This window comes from Dermacentor silvarum, chromosome 1 (assembly GCF_013339745.2).
Source record: "Dermacentor silvarum isolate Dsil-2018 chromosome 1, BIME_Dsil_1.4, whole genome shotgun sequence".
In the NCBI taxonomy this organism is placed as follows: Eukaryota; Metazoa; Arthropoda; class Arachnida; order Ixodida; family Ixodidae; genus Dermacentor; species Dermacentor silvarum.
The window spans coordinates 36590651-36611367 of NC_051154.1; the positions used below are offsets into that span (position 1 = coordinate 36590651).

The 20717-nt window shown below is 47.1% G+C and overlaps 1 protein-coding gene and 1 pseudogene across 6 annotated transcripts in view; one reads left to right on the plus strand and one right to left on the minus strand.

Annotated features, from left to right (window-relative positions):
- LOC119460478 (uncharacterized) overlaps positions 1 to 20717 on the plus strand; it is an 81196-nt gene that overhangs the window by 39633 nt on the left and 20846 nt on the right. For 3 of the 6 annotated variants that reach the window (XM_037721420.2, XM_049666680.1, XM_049666660.1), the window contains exons 6-7: positions 3249 to 3313; positions 10783 to 10842. In XM_037721420.2, the coding sequence (XP_037577348.2) occupies positions 3249 to 3313; positions 10783 to 10842 (125 nt within the window). The remainder of the gene's footprint in view (positions 1 to 3248; positions 3314 to 10782; positions 10843 to 20717) is intronic. The other 3 variants (XM_049666666.1, XM_049666663.1, XM_049666674.1) reach the window with 1 other exon arrangement.
- LOC119460462 (uncharacterized) lies at positions 17782 to 19306 on the minus strand (annotated as a pseudogene).

Below are 20717 nucleotides of genomic sequence, written 5' to 3' on the forward strand. Positions count from 1 at the left end.
GTTCTCTAGCACGTTGCAAAGTAATGAGGCTCGGCCGGGACCACAGAAAAATTCGTATCATCCGAAAATTCGTATTAGCCGTGATCGTATCATCGAGCTTTTACTGTATATATTTACGATATATATAGGTAAGGGAAAAATTAACAAATAGTCTAAATGCAATAATTGAAATGAAAAAGTGAGAACTCGCGACCGGGAATAAGCGCACGTGTTTGCAGTAACAAACACACTTATTAGTGAATACTGGAAATAAAACTCTCATTTGCAGCAATAATATTCATAGCAGGCAAAACCATCTATATATATATATGTGTGTGTGTGTGTGTGTGTGTGTGTGTGTGTGTGTGTGTGTGTGTGTGTGTGTGTGTGTGTGTGTGTGTGTGTGTGTGTGTGTCATTGATGTACTGTACGACGCCGAATAATTTCCGTTCGAATGTAACGCATGACAGCACTATTGAAATCTCAAAGGTGAGTGACTGCATGCAAGTGAGGACTGTTATTCCGAATGATTTTGCTGCCGGAGAGTCGTGGCTGTTGCGCAGAGGCGCAGTTTCTGAGAGAATTAACAGACGGGTGTTAATAAGTCCTGCTTAACAAGTTCCTAGCTCTCATTCAATATACACGCCCCATTTTGGGGCAGCCTGTAAATCTGCTAACTTGATTCAGACAAGGAAAACTTTGTTTGACAGTCTGACCATGTTTGCATTCACCATGTTTGCATTTATGCATGCATAAATGTATAATGCCGTTCCCAAATGTATGACCGCTGAACTCTGCAGCTTGTATATTATAAACATGAAACATAGGATAAGCGTAACATGTTTTTCTCGGAAATCAGACTCGAGAATAATTTATGTTTACACCCCCAGAAATAAGCCGAAGAACGCAGCCACCTGCTTTTTTTTTTTTTTTAATATAAGCAAATTCTTCGGTTTTACGTGAGAAAACCACGATATGATTATGAGGCGCCCGGTTTAGTTTTTGCCACCTGGGGTTCTTTAAAGCGCACCTAAATAGAAGTACACGAGTCTTTTTTCCATTTCGTTCCCACCTGGATTATTGAACCCGCGAGCTCCAGTTTAGCAGCGCAAAGCCGTATCCACGATATAGGCACTAATTAGGCTACCGCGCAGGCTTTCGTTCTTTTTCTTGTTTCTTTTTTGAAGTACCGACTGGAAAAAAAATTCCACGTACGGCTTACGGCCAAAGATTAGCATATAGAATGGCTAACTATAAAACCGTTTTCGGCGCTCGAGGTCCGACTGCAATAAATAACCCCGTACCAATTACTCCGCATTCTGTTAAGCGAGAAAGGCGGAAACTTGAATGGAATGTTGCACTGCAGTTTACTCTTTTTTTTAATCTATATCAATGCTTCCCGTAAATGTACAAGGCGCCGGATGGGGCAGATATGCTTTACTTCTTTGAAGCGGCAAGCAGGAAGGTTACATATGTTGCTTCGTCTGCGTTTCGCAAGACCTACTGATAGAAAACTATATGCGTAACAATACACACGAGAGATACATGCTGCTTGAAGAACGAGAAAAGTATTTTTTCTCCAAATGGAACCGTACAATACCATAGTAGAATGAAAGCCGACACTGCGGCCGCAATACACGCAATCATCGAGCGGCATTAGAAAATAATAAAAATAAATAAATAAAAGAAAGAAAAGGAATTTATTCTTAAGGCATAACTACATGTCATATGCAATTATGAACCCCATTTGATTGGTCTGAACGCAAATACCAGCGCGCGAAGTTGTACGAATGACCCTGCCGAGCAGTATCGCCAGCAGTTTCCAACGGCGCGACCTTGATGCGGCCCAATCCACTTCGACCGCAGCGCCGCCCCAGTGTTTTTCCACGTCCGGCGCCTCACTGCAAAGCATGCGCCGCCCCAGCCGCTCGTCCCACTCGACCATATTCTAGTACACTCTAGTAGCGGGGCTCGGAGCGAGTGATTTAGTCCGGAAAATCTAACATTGGCACCTAGATTCGTCCAAAAAATTGGTCGCGAAAATGCATTAGCTCAATGGGAATCCTGAGGGTACATCTGTGAAGTCCGGAATATCCAACAAGTCCGAATTTTTGGAGTCCGAAAAATCCGTCGGCTACTGTATTGGAAAAGTACCGCCATCTACTCTCTCCTCACCGTCTCCTCGTAGTCGCCTCCCATGGCAGCGTCGATAGCGACCGCAGTTTCGTCCGCACGTCTTGCAGCGAAAGGTAGTTTCGTTTTGACTTGGTGCGTGTGTCAGCCGCCTGCCTTCTGAACCGCAAGGTCGCCGTCCATGATCACGTCGATAGCGGCCGCGGTTTCGTCCGCAGTAGTTTCGCTTTTACTCAGTGCAAAGCTGTCGAAGATAAAAAGCACCGGCTACATCGCGATGGACGGACAATTTGTTGCCGAGCACCTGAGTGGCGAAAAAATAATCGGGATGTGCGCCCGTTGGTGCAAAGCGCGTCTCGGATGAAAACGCGCGCCGCGAAGGATGTCGCGAGGCCTTCGCCGCTGCTAGCGCTAATCAGTCATGAGATGAAGAGAATTTCAGCTTCCGCACTGGTCTTGTGCTAAATAGAAACAAGATTGGACGATTCATAGAGTAAATAAAAGCGTGTTGACGTAGTGAAGCATTGTTTGTTTTCTTGATACCCTCGACAATTCGACATTCGGTTAATTCGGGGGGGGGGGGGGGGGGGGGGGGGTTCCTTGGCACTTTATGGAGCTTAGTAGGGTTCCCTGGGATGAACGTACTTGAGAACCCCTGCTCTATGGGAATCCTGAGGGTACATCTGTGAAGTCCGGAATATCCAACAAGTCCGAATTTTTGGAGTCCGAAAAATCCGTCGGCTACTGTATTGGAAAAGTACCGCCATCTACTCTCTCCTCCACCGTCTCCTCTCCTACAATGCTTGTATTTTTCATTAATATTTGCTTTTGAAAGCAAGGCGACGGTGGCGCCCCTCAAAAGCCCCCGTTGAAGCTTTCAGGTCGGGCGCGCGCCGCCTCCGCCACCGGTGGCTTCGCAGAGGGATATTCGACATGGCGCTGAGGCAGAAAAAAAAAAACAAAATATAAAGAAGTGAAAGCGCACACTATCATCGTCCAATCAGAGATACAGGAGAGAGAGTCTACATAGTTTTAAATAGTAGGCTCACCTTACTAATTTGATACTCATTAAATGTGAACATGTTTTATACGCAAGTTTTATCTATGGTTTCTGATACTGTACTTCTCACTTCCAGAGAGTGCATATTCCCGGAAGTGTGCCCTTTCTCCAGAGCTGGCTGCTGTGGTTGGTGCTGAGGAGGTAAGTCTGTCTTGTAGTCTTGGTCATTTTAAGGGTTTTCTGCTCTGATGGCACTTGACACCATTTTTAAAAATACATTGTTTTTTTATTCACGTCATAGTGTGCGTAGTTTTGAGCAAGACATTCTGCTGTTGTATGTCTGAAAGCATTCATATTTTATTATATGCCACTCCTTCGTGCAGAAGGTGCAGAGTACTTTGTTCAATAGCTAGCTATTTATAATTTTGAGTTTTCCATTGGGAAACAATGGTGCATTGTGCGTGCCACTTATTGGGCTGGCTTTTGCTCCGCTGAGGCTGTGGATTGATATCTGTGCAAGGGCATGTTGCACTTCTTACAGATTGCGTGATGCTTTTGTACACTATCCATGCTTAATTTACTTGCCCATTGAAATTACCGTGATGCCTGCCCTTCCCTTTGTTTTAAAAGCAAGTCTATAAGGCCCGCTTCACTATCATTTGCCTTTACTTTGATCAACATTTACATACCTGCCAACTCTTCCGAATTCCGTAAAATGTACGAATTTGGACCCGTCTTACGATTTTACGAATGTCGACTCAGTGTTTATGGAAAAGTGGTTATATTCGCAAAATTATTTTTTTAAATTTCTAATAAAGTCACACCGTTGCTGGTGTTGGGCGGGGACGCCACTTACATAGGGACGCATAGAGATGGGGGTGTGCGCCGTAACCTTTATTGTCTGCAGAGAAAGGACATTTTCACTCTGTGACGTTGCCTTCGTCATCGGGTTGTTGGACGACCTGACGGCCGAACGTCACTGGTTGTCATTACTCTCAACATAGAGATCCACCTGTACGTAAGTGGCGCCCCCAGAGATGACAGCGATTTCGGGTCGATGCGGCAGGCACAGTTTCTGTATTGGAGGCTGTGGCTGGTCGTCTCGCCTGTCACCTTCGCTAGGCTTTTTTCGCGAGTACGATCTGTTTTGTGAGCCTTGCTTTTTTTTGTGTGTGCGACGTGCTGCTGCATCGGGCGCAGTGTGACTCCGGCACTCCGGTGTTTCGTAGCCGTAGCTGCTACGAAGTGTGATGGCGTGCTCGATGCCTCGTTAGTACTAGACCATAGCCTCCTCGATTGTGACTAGACTCGATCAGTACTTCCAAGTGTGTTTGAAGTCGTACCCTGCAGCAGAATTCCCGTGCTCCCCCCCCCCCCCCCCCTTTGGTCCCGAGTTTACGAATTTGAAAGTCTTGAGGTTGGCAGGTATGCATTTATGTTTTGTGCATTTCACTGAGCTAACCCAGCAACATTTTCGTGATTGTTCCCATTTGGGCAGAATCAAAAACCTACGCAAAAAAATTAGCAAAACTCTATAAAAAGTTGGATTTTCCGTGCCCCGGATGTCTCTGTGGACTTCAGAAAATGTTACTGAACAGTTGTTTAGCTGGCAAATCAGTGCTGCCGAATCCCCCTAAGCTAGAGGAATATTCATGAAAGGTTAAAACTTGTCACTCAGCCGACTACGAATCTACAAAGGAAACCTACACTGTATTCTGAGAAAAAAAAGCTTCGAGGAAAAATTCATCCTGGCCTGAGGGAACCAAAATCTTTCTGCCAGGGTTGTCGCTCTACAAGCAAAGTGATATTATTTTGCACTAAAAACCAGAACCACTAATACGACTCCTGCATAATACAGTAGAACCCCGCTGTTACGTTTTTCACGGGACCGTAAAAAAAAACCCCGTAAGAGCCGGGAAACGCAAGAGCCAGGAAACAGGAAAAATTGAGAAAGGGGAGTAGTATTGAACTGCACACAATATTATTTTAATTCTTACGTGCGACAAAAAGTAGTTTCGCCCGACAGCTGAAGCATCGATTGCGATGAGCTATACAAAGTAAGAATAGTAGTTTTATAGTCTGTATAAACTTGTAAACATTCGGTTATTAACTAATTAACAAACGTGTCAGCGCCCACAGGCAAACATGAACACATCACACTCGATGAGCGCGGACACGCGCAGTTAAGCGCCGCTGCAGAAGCGAGCGAAGTGAACTTCGTGCTGTTGTCTATCGCTTCAACCTAAACTGAGCGCCGAGAACACGCAGCACGCACAAAGCCACGAGCCGCAGATGCACCTACACTGCGTAGAATCTGCCCCCACGCAGATCGCTTTCAAGATACGGCCCGCGGGACCGCGCGCCGCCGCGCAGTATGATGCCAGAGCACAACGCTGCCCGCTGCGAGGGGAGCCGACGAGGACTGCGCGCGCGAAAGAAAGCATACGGCGCGCGGCGACGGCGTTATCGCCCTTGGACGGCGTTATCGCCCTTGAACATCTATGAGCCAAAACCAATTTTAGGGCCGCAAGGCGTCATAGACATCATCTTTAGATAGCAAAAGCGGATATCAAAGGCCATACTTTTGCTGGCGGAAACCAAAAATACGTAATAAATGTCGCCCCCAGCACTTTGGGCGGCCAATGCCATCATCAAGCAACCAAGCCAAGCGACATGAAAAGTCAAAATGGCCGCTCGGACCGGCGCGGTGTGGCATTTCGCAACGTATGATGCGGGAACGGTCCCACAGTTGCGACGTAACAGCGGGGTTACCAATGCATTGGGTTCTATGGGAGCTGTGCCGGGACCGGCCGAAAACGACGTAACAGCCGGGAAAACGCAGCACCCGGGAACGTAACAGCGGGGTTCTACTGTATATATCTATATATTGACTACGAGCTGGTATAAAACCATGAAACCGCTCCGGCCGAAATGTCGAAAATAATACTGTTGCATTTTTAAACGTGGATGTCGTTAAATAATTATGCAATTGCAAGTAACCTATTTCAACTGTGTGTGTGTGTGTGTGTGTGTGTGTGTGATGCAAGCAGGAGGTTGCGGACGGAGATAAACATGGTCACCCGAACACTGCCTTTAATCTGCGTCTTCCTTGCCTTCCATCTACTGTCCATCTGTACACCATTACACATTCCCCCTCCCCCCAAGAGAGCGCGCGCAAAAAACAACACAGGAGGGAGCAATGGCAGACTGCAAAATAACAATGTACAAACGTGCATTTGGTTCAGTGTCCCAAGTTTGTGCTATGTATACTGATTAAAAGTTCAGAATAAACTATAGCAGTCCGGTCACGTCTAATGTAGCTCTGGTGGGCAAAGCTGACTGTTGCGGTCCAGATGATGTCTACATGCGCTGTATGTTGTGAGCACTGATCGTCGTACATATTCAGCTCTTGACAAAACTGAGTACAGTTCAAGCAGGGGTGGATCTAGGTTTTTTCTGAGGGGGGGATCAGCTTCTGTCAATGATGATGATGATAGTAGCCTTTCTTATTTACTGAAATTTACCGTTTTTCCTCACGATAAACACGCGTTTTATACGGCTAAAGCAACACCTGTAGCCCTTTGTGGTGGCTCAGTCAGCTCTGGCGTTGAGCACGAGATCTAGGGATCAAATCCTGGCCGCGGCGGCCGCATTTCGATGGAGGCGAAATGCAAAAACGCCCGTGTTCTTGCGTTGTAGTGCAGGTTAAAGAACCCCAGGTGGTCAAAATTAATCCGGAGCCTTCCACTACGGCGTGCCTCGTAATCGGAACTGGTTTTGGCACGTAAAACCCCAGATAGAGGAAGAAGACCTGTAGCGAAGCCAGGTATCGGTTTCTGCGAGCTTATAGGAAAAGGACGTTACCCAATACAGCCATGTTCTTGGTGGCTGCGCCTGATAATACAGGGTGCTCAAAACTAAGTTTTATGGTTTCCTTAAAGTTAGGCACTGGGAGGCACTGCGAAGACCACCTGTGCAAATAAGTTATGTGGCTAGGGGGCACAAAGTGGGATGATAATTATCGCTGTGAGCACCCCAACTAACTAAAATTGAACAATTATTTTTTGTTGACTACAGTAAGTGGGTATGTTTGTATTGAAAACTTAGAGACAGTCGAGTTTCTACACAGTATCAGTCGGAAGAATTATTCTAGCGTGTCCGTGCTCCGAGATATCAGACTCCAAGTTTCAATTGTCGTACTGCGCAGAATAATCGAGAATAAAGACGCGACAATTCTCATGAATTCCGGTGAATGATCATGAAGCTCAATGACCACTTCTGTGGAGGGATGGCGGTGCCATCTTCTCTCTGGAGTCGTGGTGGTGTGTTGACTAGAGGAACGTTCTTGAATACGGGCGTAACGCTCCGTTCCAACGCAGCAACCACTACGCTGGTTGTTTACGATATGCGAATCGCCGCGTATGAAGACTCAAGACGCCACCTACAAAAATACCGATGTGGCATAGTAGGCGAGAGCGCGAGCCAGCGTCTTCATGGTTTGTTTCCCACGCGACGTCATCCTTTTACACAGGCGCGCATCTGCTCCCGTTTCTCTAACCACGCGACGCCATCCTAGGCCCGCTGCGCTGGCGTTGGCCGCTGACGTCGCACTCCCCCACTTTGCAGCCGTGGCTCGAGGCTTCGCCCCGCTCCGCGAGAACGCCCACTCAGATAAACGGATCCGGTGGGCTTGAGCCTCCTATGCTTAATGTACGACAATAAAACTGCGAAGTTACAAGTGAAAAACTTGTAGCGTACGAACGGTACTGTGCTCGTACTGGATATTGTCAACGTGTAACTGTGATCACAATGAGTGCTACAGTTAAAAAAAGTTGCCTATGCGTAGTTCTTAGTTTAGCTGTTAGTTGTTATTATTTATATATGAACACTTCAGCAAGAGATCTCTTTCATTAAGCAGGTTGGTCGCGGAACCGATGACAGCCAATGAGGCAACCGTTGACACCCCAAGGGGAAACTTAAGTTAATCAGGCGCGAAGGCGCTCGAGCGGACCTCGGCGTGTTTGGCAAAAGGGACGTCCCCTCGTTCATTCGACGCCACCGACGGGACGAGTAAGGCACAGCAGGCGCCAGGAGGTCCAAGGTGTTCATGAGAAAAATTAACTACGGCAACTTCGCGACACCACACTCCTACGGAATACAACTAAGCTTGTGAGTGAGTTAGCTCTACTTCTACATGGCTGATACCACTGGTACTCGCGAAAAATACTTTTGAAGAATACTGGTGGCCATATTTTTTTGCGACAGGGCCATCTCCCTGTCAGCGAGGGGGCGATGCAGAAATCTGAGGGGGGGGGGTCAGGACATCCGGACATCCCCCCTGGATCCGCGCCTGAGTTCAAGCGCCTTGAGGTAGCTGGAGCGGTGGTTGCTCTTGAAACTAGTTTGGACGACAGGATGCACCTTGCGAGTTTTTGTATTGTGCTCACGTAAGATGTACCGTTGGTGCGTGAGTCGTCTCGTTTCTGATGCTTGGAGATCCGCGTTTCCTGAAATGTCTGCTCGTTGTTCGAGGTTACTGAAGCCAGAAAATGCTGCCATTCCATTTTTCCGTCGCATGCGGTGTCGTCGTAGTTGTCCTCACAATAGACACAGTCTTGACTGGCGGCGTTAAAGAGTTCCTTCGTGACGGCGTACTTGGGTTCACCTCGTGTCGGCTAGCGAGTTCACTTGTAGTCTCATCCGTGTCTTCGGAGATGCTGTTCGTCATTGCCTGTGCCGAAGTCGCCTTAGTGGTTCCTGAAGTTGATGGAGTTGGTGTTGATATTTCTGAGGTTGTGTTTCCATCCGATTTTGTCTTTGATTTGTTTTGCAAATCGACGTGGTAGTCTGTGGTTAGCTAGTGCATTGCTCTTGTGGGAGACTTGTCTGGTGGCAAAAGCATTGTCAGGCTTCACAGAAGGCTCTGCTGATGCGTCATGATGAATGGTTGCTATTGTCCTATGGCAGAGTGTGATGCTTAGGGTTTGCGTCGCTTCTGCAGTGGCAGCGTTTCCTTGGGGTGTTATACGCGGAATAAAGTTTATGTTGCGAAGTGATTTGGTCTCCAAATGCACATGGCTCAGCCGTAGCTGCTGAAAGAGTATTGTTTTCCTCGTGAAAAGAGCACATGCTGTTGGTGGTTTCCCTCTGACCTACTATTGGATAGTAAGTCGAATTCGCTTCATCAGAATGAATAGTAGTTGAGCTTGAGATGTGGTGTTGTCTTACAGTGGTGGAGAGTGCGCTGGTTCACAAACTTTCTATGTGTATCATACGATCTCCTACATGTCTATGTTTCATGATGGTCACAGAGACCTAATGTATGCACAGGGTTGTTGGCCTTTTGCAAAAGGTCTATAGCACCTTTAACTCTTTCCGTACCGTGCCCATTGGGCATCGTTAGCCTGCTATCGATGGTTTGAAACGCCGCTTTCGAGACCTTCCGCACCACTCACGGACACACTGCACCGTCGGATGTGAAGGAGGAGAACTGTATTTTTGTTTTCTAAGCAGTTCGCTTTTTTCCCGCCAGGTGGTAATTTTTGAACGTGCTCCGAAGTTTCGTCATCGTCAAAGTAGAAAGCAAAAATGCGGGTGTCTTTACAAACTTAATCAATTTTATCCCACAATCTTGATTTTGGCAATTTATATATTTTTTATGACATGCATTTCGTTAGCAAAACTTTTATGCGTGAAAAGTGCATTCATTCTGCTTTTTGTTTATGTATTACATAAAACATTGAGTGTAGTAGTTCCTTCAGAAAAAAATATCTGGCATAACCTACAAAAAACACCTCCCCATGGTAGAGAAAGAGTTAATGTCCATCATCATCTCATCACTCTCAGATAGCCCTTTTTTGATGTCTATGAAGAATTGCAACATGTCGTCCTCCGTACAGTTCATAGCGTGTTTGATATTCTGCATTTATCAAACAACTCCACAACAATCGCAAACGGTCTGGTGGCCCACACCTAGACTAACCACTTCACTAGTTCGTGTGACGCATGAAATTCTCTGGAGCGCCAAGCAGACGTGGCGCGACTTGTTGCCGCTAGCCTAACATGTCACAAAACTTATCGTTTGAACGTGCTTTTTTTAATCAGTCATCATCCTTGCACTATGCAAGAACAAATTTTGTTGGCTTCCCTGGTCGCATAGACGCTGGCTCTGATGGTAGGCAATTGCGAACACGGTTTTGGTTTCATACCAGATTGTGCCTCCCACGGAATTATCAGACAAATTTTCCTTGTAAAAAAGGCATGCGTGAAAATCGTATAAATATTGTAACAATTTATTGGTGAGCAACCAGCTTCACTTTAAAATATTCGTGGGGCAGGCGACGTGTAGGCATTTTTGATGGGAGATGACGCGTGTTCGATGCATTCACTGTATGCTAAGGGCTCCCAAGGCGGATACTGCTGCAATAGGAGTCACGACTGCGGTCAGTCACCATTGGGGTCGGGTGCATGCATGATGACCAGCTAAGTTTGAATTATCCAGTGAAGGCTAATTTTCGCATTGAAATAACAAAAGTTTGTTAGGCGCCAGCCTGCACCTTCGGTCATGATCGAATTAACGGAATTCTACTGTATAAGCATCTGGAGAGGCTATGCTATTTAGTGGGGGTGTAAAGCACACATTACCTAAACATAATCTCTTCTTTCTGCAGATGGCCCGAAGTGCAGTGGTGAAGAAAATGTGGTCCATTGTTCGTGAGAGGAACCTTTTTGTAAGTTTATTTTCTTTTCTGCTTTGCCAATTTCAGGTTTGGTACTGCTGTGCCAATTGTGCCAAGCTGCTGAATTTGTGATTTGCCTGCACCAAAATCGTAAAAATGCTTCAAATTGCGCCCAAGCTACTCCAAAGCACTGAGTGTCACCATCAAGGGTTCATGTTTTAGGTCAGCTTTAGAAGAAAATGACAGCTAGGTAAAATATCCTGGTGTTTGTCATCATTCTTGGGTATATGGAGTTGCCACAGCAGTCTAGTCTCGCACCATCACAGCCTGCATGCATTCCAGTGCATTCACATGCAATAATGCGTGATCATATAAGTGTGCCCGCAATCACGTGTTTCTGTTTTGTTGAGGGCCATTGAGTTGCATATTTTATCGCTTATCCCGTGAGAGGTCAATGTGCATAGAACAGTAGGTGCGTGATTAATCTTGCCAGTGGTGCCAGTAGGCCAAACAAGCCTTCCTTGCTTGGTTACCCGGTGTCGGGAAATATTGTAGTTATTTTAAATGACTTTTCACGGGACAACTGCTGATACGTATTTGTTTATTTATACATGTGTGGTTGTTCTGCTTACGGCGACACGAGTACAGTAGCCGACCGATTTTCCGGACTTCACGGGGACTGAAAAATAATCCGAAAAATCGAGCAGTCCAAAAAACCAAACAGTCCGAAAAACTCTCCCCCCCCCCCCCCCCCCTAGAAAAAAATTATGAGGCTTAGAGCGGCTTAAGAAAAATGTCGCAGTTTCGCCCAAAAGGCGGAGCATCGATTGCCAAATTAATAGACAGCGATACGAAGTAAGGATGTTAGTTTTATTGGCCGTATAAAGTTGTAAATATGCGCTTACTAACTAAATAAGCACGGTGTCACGCGCGCACAGGTTACATATGAACACATCTCGCTCGATGACCGCGGGCAAATTGACCTTTGCGCTGTCTATTCTCTCGCTTCAACGCGAACGTCAAAAAAAGGGGGGAAAAACGGCACATACGAAGTTACTGGCACTCGGCGCTTGCCCTTTGTACCCATCGCAGATCGCGGGCGCACACTTCGGCCACATAGCAGATCGCTTTCAAGATACGGTGCCTGCGCGGCAGCTCCGTCGGCAGCAGCCGCAAGAGCTGAATGCAACTAACTCCCCACCGTCTCCGCCACCTTCTCCCCGTGCCCTGCGAGCGAACGAAGTCCGCGCGCGCCTCCGGCCGTGCCGGAGGGAACCCTCGCAAGCTTTCACCCACAGACAGCATACGGCGCAACTGAAACTTTAAAAAAAAAATGCAAGTGCAGCTTTTTTGGAACATTTTGTCGGCCAAGGAAGAGCGGGCATGGCCTCGGAGACGAGAGGATATCGTGCGTCTACTAATCTTGAAGGCTATACAGGGGGGCACTGGAAGCCAAGCCAGCGGAAAATCCAACATGGCGGCCTCCAAGATCTGGTAGCGTGGCTCGGAGCGAGCGATTTAGTCAGGAAAATCGAACATTGGCACCTAGATTCGTCCGAAAAATCGGTTGCGAAAATGCATTAGCTCTATGGGAATCCTGCCGGTACATCTATGAAGTCCGGAATAACCAACAAGTCCGAATTTTTGGAGTCCGAAAAATCTGTCGGCTACTGTATGCGTTGGGGAAACTTAATTTTGAACGCTTCAAATGGGCTGCGTGTTGTTTGATAGGAGCCTTCTAGCATGCTCATGTCATATTTGAGTCTTAAGGACATTCAATTCAGTTATTTGAAGCACCTATGTGGAAAGAATGTTACTGCTTTTGTCAAGCACAGATTTTTTTCTCGCTTAGTGGTGAAGCATGCTGAATTTAAGTCATGAAAGTAGAGGAAGAACTAAGGGGGTGGAAGAAGACAGGGCAGGGCTCGGGGAGTAGAATGAAATGGCAGGATACATCCATCTGTATTAATTTGTGTTCCCTTTAATTATGTTTCTTAGGAACGCTACAAGTGGGTGTTAGCATCTAAAGAGACCATACAGTGGTTAAAATGAGGCATATACAGGGGTGCAGCAGCTGAGCTGTGCCAAAACCGTGATATATGTCGAAATTGCGCCACGCGCAAAACGCCTGAGCAGCCGCGAAATTTCTCGGTTACAATTACATTGCTATGGCTCTTTTAACGGACTGTGGGACTCACATAACGCCTTTGCTTGCCGTGAAGCGTAAGAAATCCAGGCTGACTGACTTCTGGAAATAAAACTTCTGGTAAGCGCAAGCTTGCCAATCTTGCAGACTTTGTCATAAATATGCAATGAAATTGAAATAATCCAAACTGCTCCATTGTGACGGTGCATGTGCAGCGAAGTGAGTGTTTCGCTGATCGGCCGGGCACGCGCTTTAAGTTAGGCGTCGACCACAATGCATGAAAAATGCTGTAACTTCGGCGCGAAATGAATTCTTTCATAAAGTTGACACTTCATTGACCGCCTTTGGTACGTCTCAGGTACGTCTCAAGCGTTGCCCCCACGCCATAGCAAAGATTTCCCGGACAGTGGTTTCGGTTTCGTTCGCGGCTTTCGTTCGCCCATACTTGCACCTTTGTATAAGTGGCACCCTCCTAAAAACGGCAGTTCTTCAAAAAAAAATGTATATACAGTAAAACCTCGATAATTCGAAGGTCGGCGGACCGCGAAAATTCTTCGAATTAAGCGGATTTTCGAATTAACCAAAATGAATAATAAAAAAGAAAACAAGCAAGAACTTGCCGCAAAAAGAAATCACCTTTATTTCCCATGTTCAAGAAAAATTACTCAATGTAATCACCGATGCGGGATTACTTGGCGCGCTGGTTCGCCGCCCCTAGTGCCATGCTCTCCAGCTGGCTCTGGGGGGGACTTCTACTCTTCTAACAACTGCGTACGTAGCGCCGGAGCGGTTTCTTGCGCGCACCGTATCTTGAAAGCGATCTCCAGACGGCTCTGAGCTTTTGTATACGCTGTGCTCTCGCCGCTCAGGTTCCGTTGAAGCGATAGACCGCGCGAACCTTCGCCTTCGCTCGCTGCGACCGCCGCGCTTGTTAATTCAGTGAGTTTTTTTTTTTTTTTTTTCTCTCTCTCTCTCTCTCTCTCTCAAGTTTCGGTTGCTATTTTGAACGTGGTGTGTACACTGAGCAGGTGTCTCGGAGACCCATGTCTCAGTGATCGGCGCTACCTCCTGTACCTTAGCGAGAGCTGAGCGGTGCGAAGCTCGTTTCTTGGATCTCCATGGCGAACTCCGTTGACGGAGATCGCCAATGCGGTGACGTTCGTGTCGACTGTACACAGAGACGTCATTGCTGTGCAAATCCAAGCAAGTCGATCCCCTCCAAGCGTAGTATGAGGCAGGGCATTTTTAGAGATTTTTTTTAAGCCGCACTAATAACTTTTTTTTCGGCCGACCGAGTTTTCCGGACTATTTTTCAGTCCCCACGAGCTCGGAAAATCAGTTGGCGACTATACGGAGCGCCCTAACCTAACCGCCGCACGTTGCTACTAGCCGGAAACTTCGAATTATCCGAATAGAGCCGCGCGGGCCATTCAAATTATCCGGTAGAATTTGCATTGAGAATGACGGGACCGCCCAAATTCTTCGAATTAACCGAAATTTCGAATTAACCGAGTTCGAATTATCGAGGTTTTACTGTAAGTCGTACTGGTGTAGAAGACGCACCTGTTCATTCGGTGTACAATTTTTAAAACATTTGTGACGTTTCACTCCGTGAACACGGGTCACGTGCAAGCGTATGGGTGTCATTCCTACATAGCGTAAAATTCCGAGCAAGCGCCCCCCCCCCCCCCCCCCCCTCGAGCAAGTCGAAATTACCGGCAAAGTTAGGGGGGGCGCTATCCCGGAACGGCACCAAAATTCAAGATGGCCACGACAAAATTTTCCCGAAAAAAAAAAGGAAGCGAAGTGGGAATAGCATTAAAAGTTTATTGAACATGAACTTTATTACGCCAAAGATTTGTTAGTGGTGTTTATCACTCTCAAAACTACCGTTACTCAAGAGGCATTGCTCAAAACCACCGAAAGAACTACAGAGAGCGCATCGGCGCTGCACCGGCACGTCGCCGCGACCGGCGACACGAACATTGGTTATGCAGCTTCTATTCCAGGCAAAATTATGTCCGCTATAGAGCAAAGTGACGCGTAATGTTCACTTTATTAAAAACCATATGTCCACGGTGAAACGTTTAGCACTAATGAGTGTTCCGATACAAGTGAAGCTCAGCCGCAATGCATGGCTGCCGACGGCGGACAGCGAACTGCGGCTCGGCCATGCTCGCATCGCAGCTGGTGGCGCCGCAAATATCAGCATGTTTACTTCATCGTGTGAAATTATTGCGAGGAGAGGGTAAAGCGGCAACGGCGGTAACAAAACATTGCTGCTTGGGAGCATCAGCGGTTCGTGCTGACGCGCCGTCTGCTACAGATTCGAAGTGAACTGAAAAAGGCCTAGCGATGATATCGGTGGCGAGTGATTAGCTGCAGTGAAGCTGCCGGCGATGCCAGAGTGTAGCCGCGACCACTCCTTTGTCGCCGAGTGGTCACGTCACTGTGCCGCAGGGAACTCCTCTGCGCCGTGCGAGAGGCAGATCTCGCCGACGGCCGGCGGTCCGTGAACTACAGACTGCCAGCTGCAGTTCGCCCCAATGCACTTGTGTGCCCACTGGGACGCCCGGGTACGACCATGATTCGATAAATGGCTCATCGGGGCGCCCCAATGTGCAGCGGTGCGATTTGCCGAATTTGCCATTATTTTTGTGGACTGGATGTGGCAGGCCAGTGTTGGTGCGGAGCGGGAGGGGGGGGGGGCTTTCCCGGAACGGCGCGGTAATTTGAAATTGGCAGGGAATTTAGGGGGGGGCGCTTGCACGGGTGGGGGCGCTTGCTTGGAATTTTACGGTAATTGCAATAGCAATGATAAGGCACACCAGGCGCATTTCTGCAATCTTGGTCGCCGCGACATTCCGTATAAAGTCTAAAGGCGATAACATCGTCTTCGTGCGCCATATGCCTTATGTGCAAGTGAAAGCGGGACGGTATTGCGGGAGGGAGGGGGTTGGCTTGTACTCTGGTAGCAACTGCGAAGTTCACGCAGCGGCGTGCGCGCCGTATCTTGAAAGCAATCTGTAGATGCGACAACTTCGGGGTCGGTTGATTCGCGGTCGGCCTGCCGCCCCTTGCGTTGCTGCTCCGTCCTCGCAAGGCATGCAGGAACTCGATAGTGCGCAGAACCCATAGCAATTAAGTGTTGGAGGTCAACCCAGCGTGCTTTGCGTGGCCATAGCCTCTAACCCTATTTTGACGGCAGTTTTGCCAGGGAAGGAAACGTACATAAGTCACACCGGTGTATAGGACGCACCGGCGGAAAAATCTGAAAAAAAAACGCGACTTATACACCTGAAAATACGATATATACATACTAATTTCACGTCAACGAAGTTCCGCCACAACGAAATCTTTCGCGTGTCCCGTGATTTTCCTTGTAGCGGTACTCCACTGTGTATATGTATATATATACACGCACACACACAGTCGACTCTCGTTACAACAGACCCTGATAATCGGAGATAATCCGACAAAAAAATGTCGTTTTATCCGAATTCCATAGTATCCGAAACTGGAGGCCACCTCCGAAACACCCAACAGATTGTCAAGCAGTCACTGCACGTTTCGACTACCGCCAGAACGTCGCAACACGTCAGAAAAAATAAAAACGAAAAAAAACGAAAGGGAACCACGCACGAAGAAATGCATGTGTACTTTCCACATGTTTGGCGAAGAAAAAGTTGTAGGCAGTGCACTGCTGGGCACAATCGAGGTCGTTCGGAGCGCGCCTTCAATTTCGCCAGGCGCGGCCTAAGTCAACCGTGCACGGCGAAACTGAATGCGCGCTCTGATCGTGCCCCTACCATCACCTACACTGCTAATGTGAATTACTGTATATACTCCCAGAAATCCAATGCAAAGTTGGGTGGTGCGTTTATTATGCAGGGTAATTTTAGGGTGTTTTATGAGTAAGCGTTCTTTATGAAACTGCTCCAAGTTTGGGATTTACTGCTCCAAAACAGTTTTTTTTTTTTCTCCATAACCTGCTCCAAAAGTAAGATTTTCCTGCTCCAAAAATTGCTCCATATCCTATTTTGGCTGTTGCACCACTGCATATAGCTTTAGCTAATGGGAAACCCTTTGATCCAAAGGTACCCTGCAATCTCTTGAGTTAGCGCGCCAGAAGTAAGTTAAAGGGGCCCTTAAACGATTTTGACAATACTGTACAAATGTACTGATTGTTAGGGTAGGTTGTTTTTATCATTAAGTGACACATTTAAGGGGAGATGCTACTCGAAAAAGGTTTTTCTTTATTTCTTGACCTAGAACATTGAAATTTTAAATATTGGTAGAGTTTGTGATGCCGATTTCAAAACTGTAATTGGTTTTCTTGTAGCTACAATAGTTCCAGAGTTCCAACAACTTTGCTAACAGAATATAGGGTTTTTTGTGCACACTTTTTAGCTTATTAAAATTTTCATACAGAATCCCATATAGCTCATTTTGCTGCACATGAGCAGTATATTACTGAAAAGAACCTCAAATGTGGGCATAACATGCTACCTTTTTTTTAAAAAAATCAAGAGTACCAAATCTATATTTACATCTACCCCATCGGCATTTCAAGTTATGAAACAAAATATCTGTAATGTATATTGCAACTTTATATAGATATCAGTACTTTAGAGTGTTTGAAGACGCTCTGTGCAAAATTTCATTAAGATAGGACAATTTTAAGTGCATGAAAGTTTGTGCACCACATGTCAGAATTGCCTCAAAATGCAAATTGAGAAAAATGCATTTGAAAGTTGTAAACATGTTTATTCTTCAATATACTGTGGGATTTGCATGAAACTTTGTGATAGCATAGGACAATCACCCTTTCCACATTCAGTGCCTTTAAAAACGCCCAGCACCATAGGTTCGTCCTTCTCGGCGCTGGAGAATGGAGTCATCAAGGCGCACTCTCTTTGCCGCGTGGCGACGATGAGCCCTTGCCTCAGCTGTCTCACATGCAGACATTCTTTGAATTCTTCTGTGGTCACGGGATTGGCCCAAGGTGATCAGTTCATCAGGTGGCAGTACACCAAGCTCTTGAAGGACGTGTTCGAAGCTTGAATGTCCCTTGTTGAACCATAACACAGCCATTGCGGCTGCAGTTTCCACTGCTGTCCGAGATGCAAACTTAGTCTTCGGACAGAGAAGCCAGATTTTGCTGTTCAAAGATTCTGCAGCATTTTGGGTCTTTCCTTGTAGACAGCGAACCAGCAGTTTTTCACCGTGAGGCGCTTATATATAGGAAGCACAGCCAACCCCTGAGCCTTCGTGAGGATTGGGTGTGGTCTGGTGTAGGCTCCCCAAGAGCTTCAGCTCGCCTGTGTTTGCACCAGGAAGTCGCCCTTCTGGACAGTATCTGTGGCTGCCTGCAGTGTTGCTGGATGATGAGTGAAAGTATGATGCCCAGATAGCACGATACATCTTCAGGAGATCACCCCTGTTGGTGGTTATAGCAATGCGATAATAGTTCTGCAGCTTCTGAATTGTGCCATCTTTCAACTTTTCTCCACGTGGAAGTCGTGTTGGAAGCTTCCTAAGTGCAGTGCCTAGACGCTTGGCTACGTGATTTGTGCATTCCTCCTTGTCCACAACTAGTTCACCATACACCTTGGCTTCAGCAACAGCAGTGTATGCTTTGCTATCCCCGTCACTGAGGAACTTCGTGAGGCGCAATGGTGTCTCGTATGATGGCGTCCTCCTCCATATACGCAAAGCTGCCTCAGTCTCCATAGCATGAGAGGAGCACTCTGTGTTTTTTTCACAAACGGGACTGTGAAATGCCTGCCATATTTCCTCATCAGTACCCAAGTCTTTATGTCGGCTACAGGCAAGGCAGTAGTTTGAGAGCACCTCAAAATCTAGGCACAAACCAGTGTCCACAGACACAGCAGTGCCTATTCCATTATGGCTTTTATGCCCTCTTTTCTGCCATGTTCCATCATACATGACAGCAACATCAGCTCCATCCGCCTTCTCTTTAGTTATAATTCTTGCCTTCGCGAGATTTTCTTGCACAGCTTTGACAGCTGCGGCATGAACTTTTTTGCCAATTGCAATAAAACTCTTGTGATGCATGGGCGTTGGCAAGCCAAGAATAGCGCAAAAACGCGACAGCTGTTCATGTCGATGCCTATCGCACGCGCGGCCACTACAACTTTCACATTCACGGCGAAGCTGTCACGCGAGCTGCCGCTTCGATAGCTCCGTTCTGCACTGGTACCGATCGGATGTCCTTCTGGCACAACACGCCGTGAGCTATGCGCGGCGGAAAGCACTGACTCGGGGCATTCACTGTTATTGCAGTAGAGCTCGAGGAATGCAGAGAGGCCCTTACGTTTGCTTGCGGAGTCACGGACGACGAGTCCAGTAGTGTGGCACGTTGGCAAACGGCACCGCTTACCATTGCTGTAAGCGCACCGATGTCGCAGATTACTCCGTTCACGGAACCATCACCACTTCTTGTTCTCTCGTTTCGAAATGTCCTATCTTTTTTTCGGATGCGCTGATAAACTTGATCGCGGCGTCGTCGATATCATCGGAGTTCCCGCGAGCCACCGTATCCCCGCAGCCCTGATTAGGCCTAGCGGTAGGCGAGTCGCGTTCTTCCACAGTCGCTTTGCGTTTCGGCCTACGTCGACGCCCTTGATACTTGTTCTTGCTTCCGTATTTCCGAGCTCGAAAATCACGCTTCTTCGAGTGATCCATTGCGGACTAAGAGAAATGTAGAAACGCGCGGCAAGCGCTGACCTTCGCAAGCGCTCCGTGAGCGGGGCTGACTATCACGTGACCAGTCGGGACGGCCGGATCGGCTGAAAGTTGGCTGAAAGCTGACTTCGATACGGCTTTTTTTAACCAAAATACGAAACTGGAGGAAGTCCTGTATGCTAGAATAAGGCTTGATCTATCTCACTGAACAAACTGCAATGGCGGACGACGTCGAGTTTCCGAGAGGCGGGTGTTCTAAAACAGCCGTTATACGCGCAAATTCGTGACTTAGAGAGCTACCTTGGCTGATGCAGATCGATTTTTCACCGATTTCTCGTTCGAATTCAGCCTTGATATTTAGGAAAGTAAGAGTTTAATGACCAAAAATAATTTTAGAAGCAAAATCTCAAAAGCGAAATGTTCGCGAAAAAACGCGATTTTTTCGACCCGCATCTCCCCTTAAGCACTCCACGTAAAGCAGGTAATTTATTACAGTAGAACCCCGCTCATACGTTTTTCACGGGACCTCAAAAAAACGTAGGAGCCGGGAAATGCAAGAGCCGAGAAATAGGAAGAATTGAGAAATGAGAGTAGTGTTGAACTGCACACATTATTTTAATTCTTAACTGTGAAAAAAAGTTGTAGTTTCGCCCGAAAGCCGAAGCATCGATTGCGATAGCAAATTAGTAGACAGCTATACAATGTAAGGATAGTAGTTTTATCGTCCGTATAAACTTGTAAACATTCGCTTATTAACTAAATTAACAAGCATGGTGTCAGAGCCACAGCCAAACATGAACACATCACACTCGAGCGTGGAGACGCACTGTCAAACGCTGGCATGAAGAAGTGCCGGTGCTGTGGCAGAGAGCGAAGTGACCTTCGTGCTGTTGTCTATAGCGCTTAAACGCAAACTGAGCGCCGAAACACACAGCACGCACAAAGCTACGAGCTGCCGACGCACCTACACCGCCTAGACTCTGCCCCCAACACAGATTGCTTTCAAGATACAGCCCACGCGCCGCCGCGCAGTACGCAGTTGATGCCAGAGTTGGGTGGCTAGCCAGAGTAC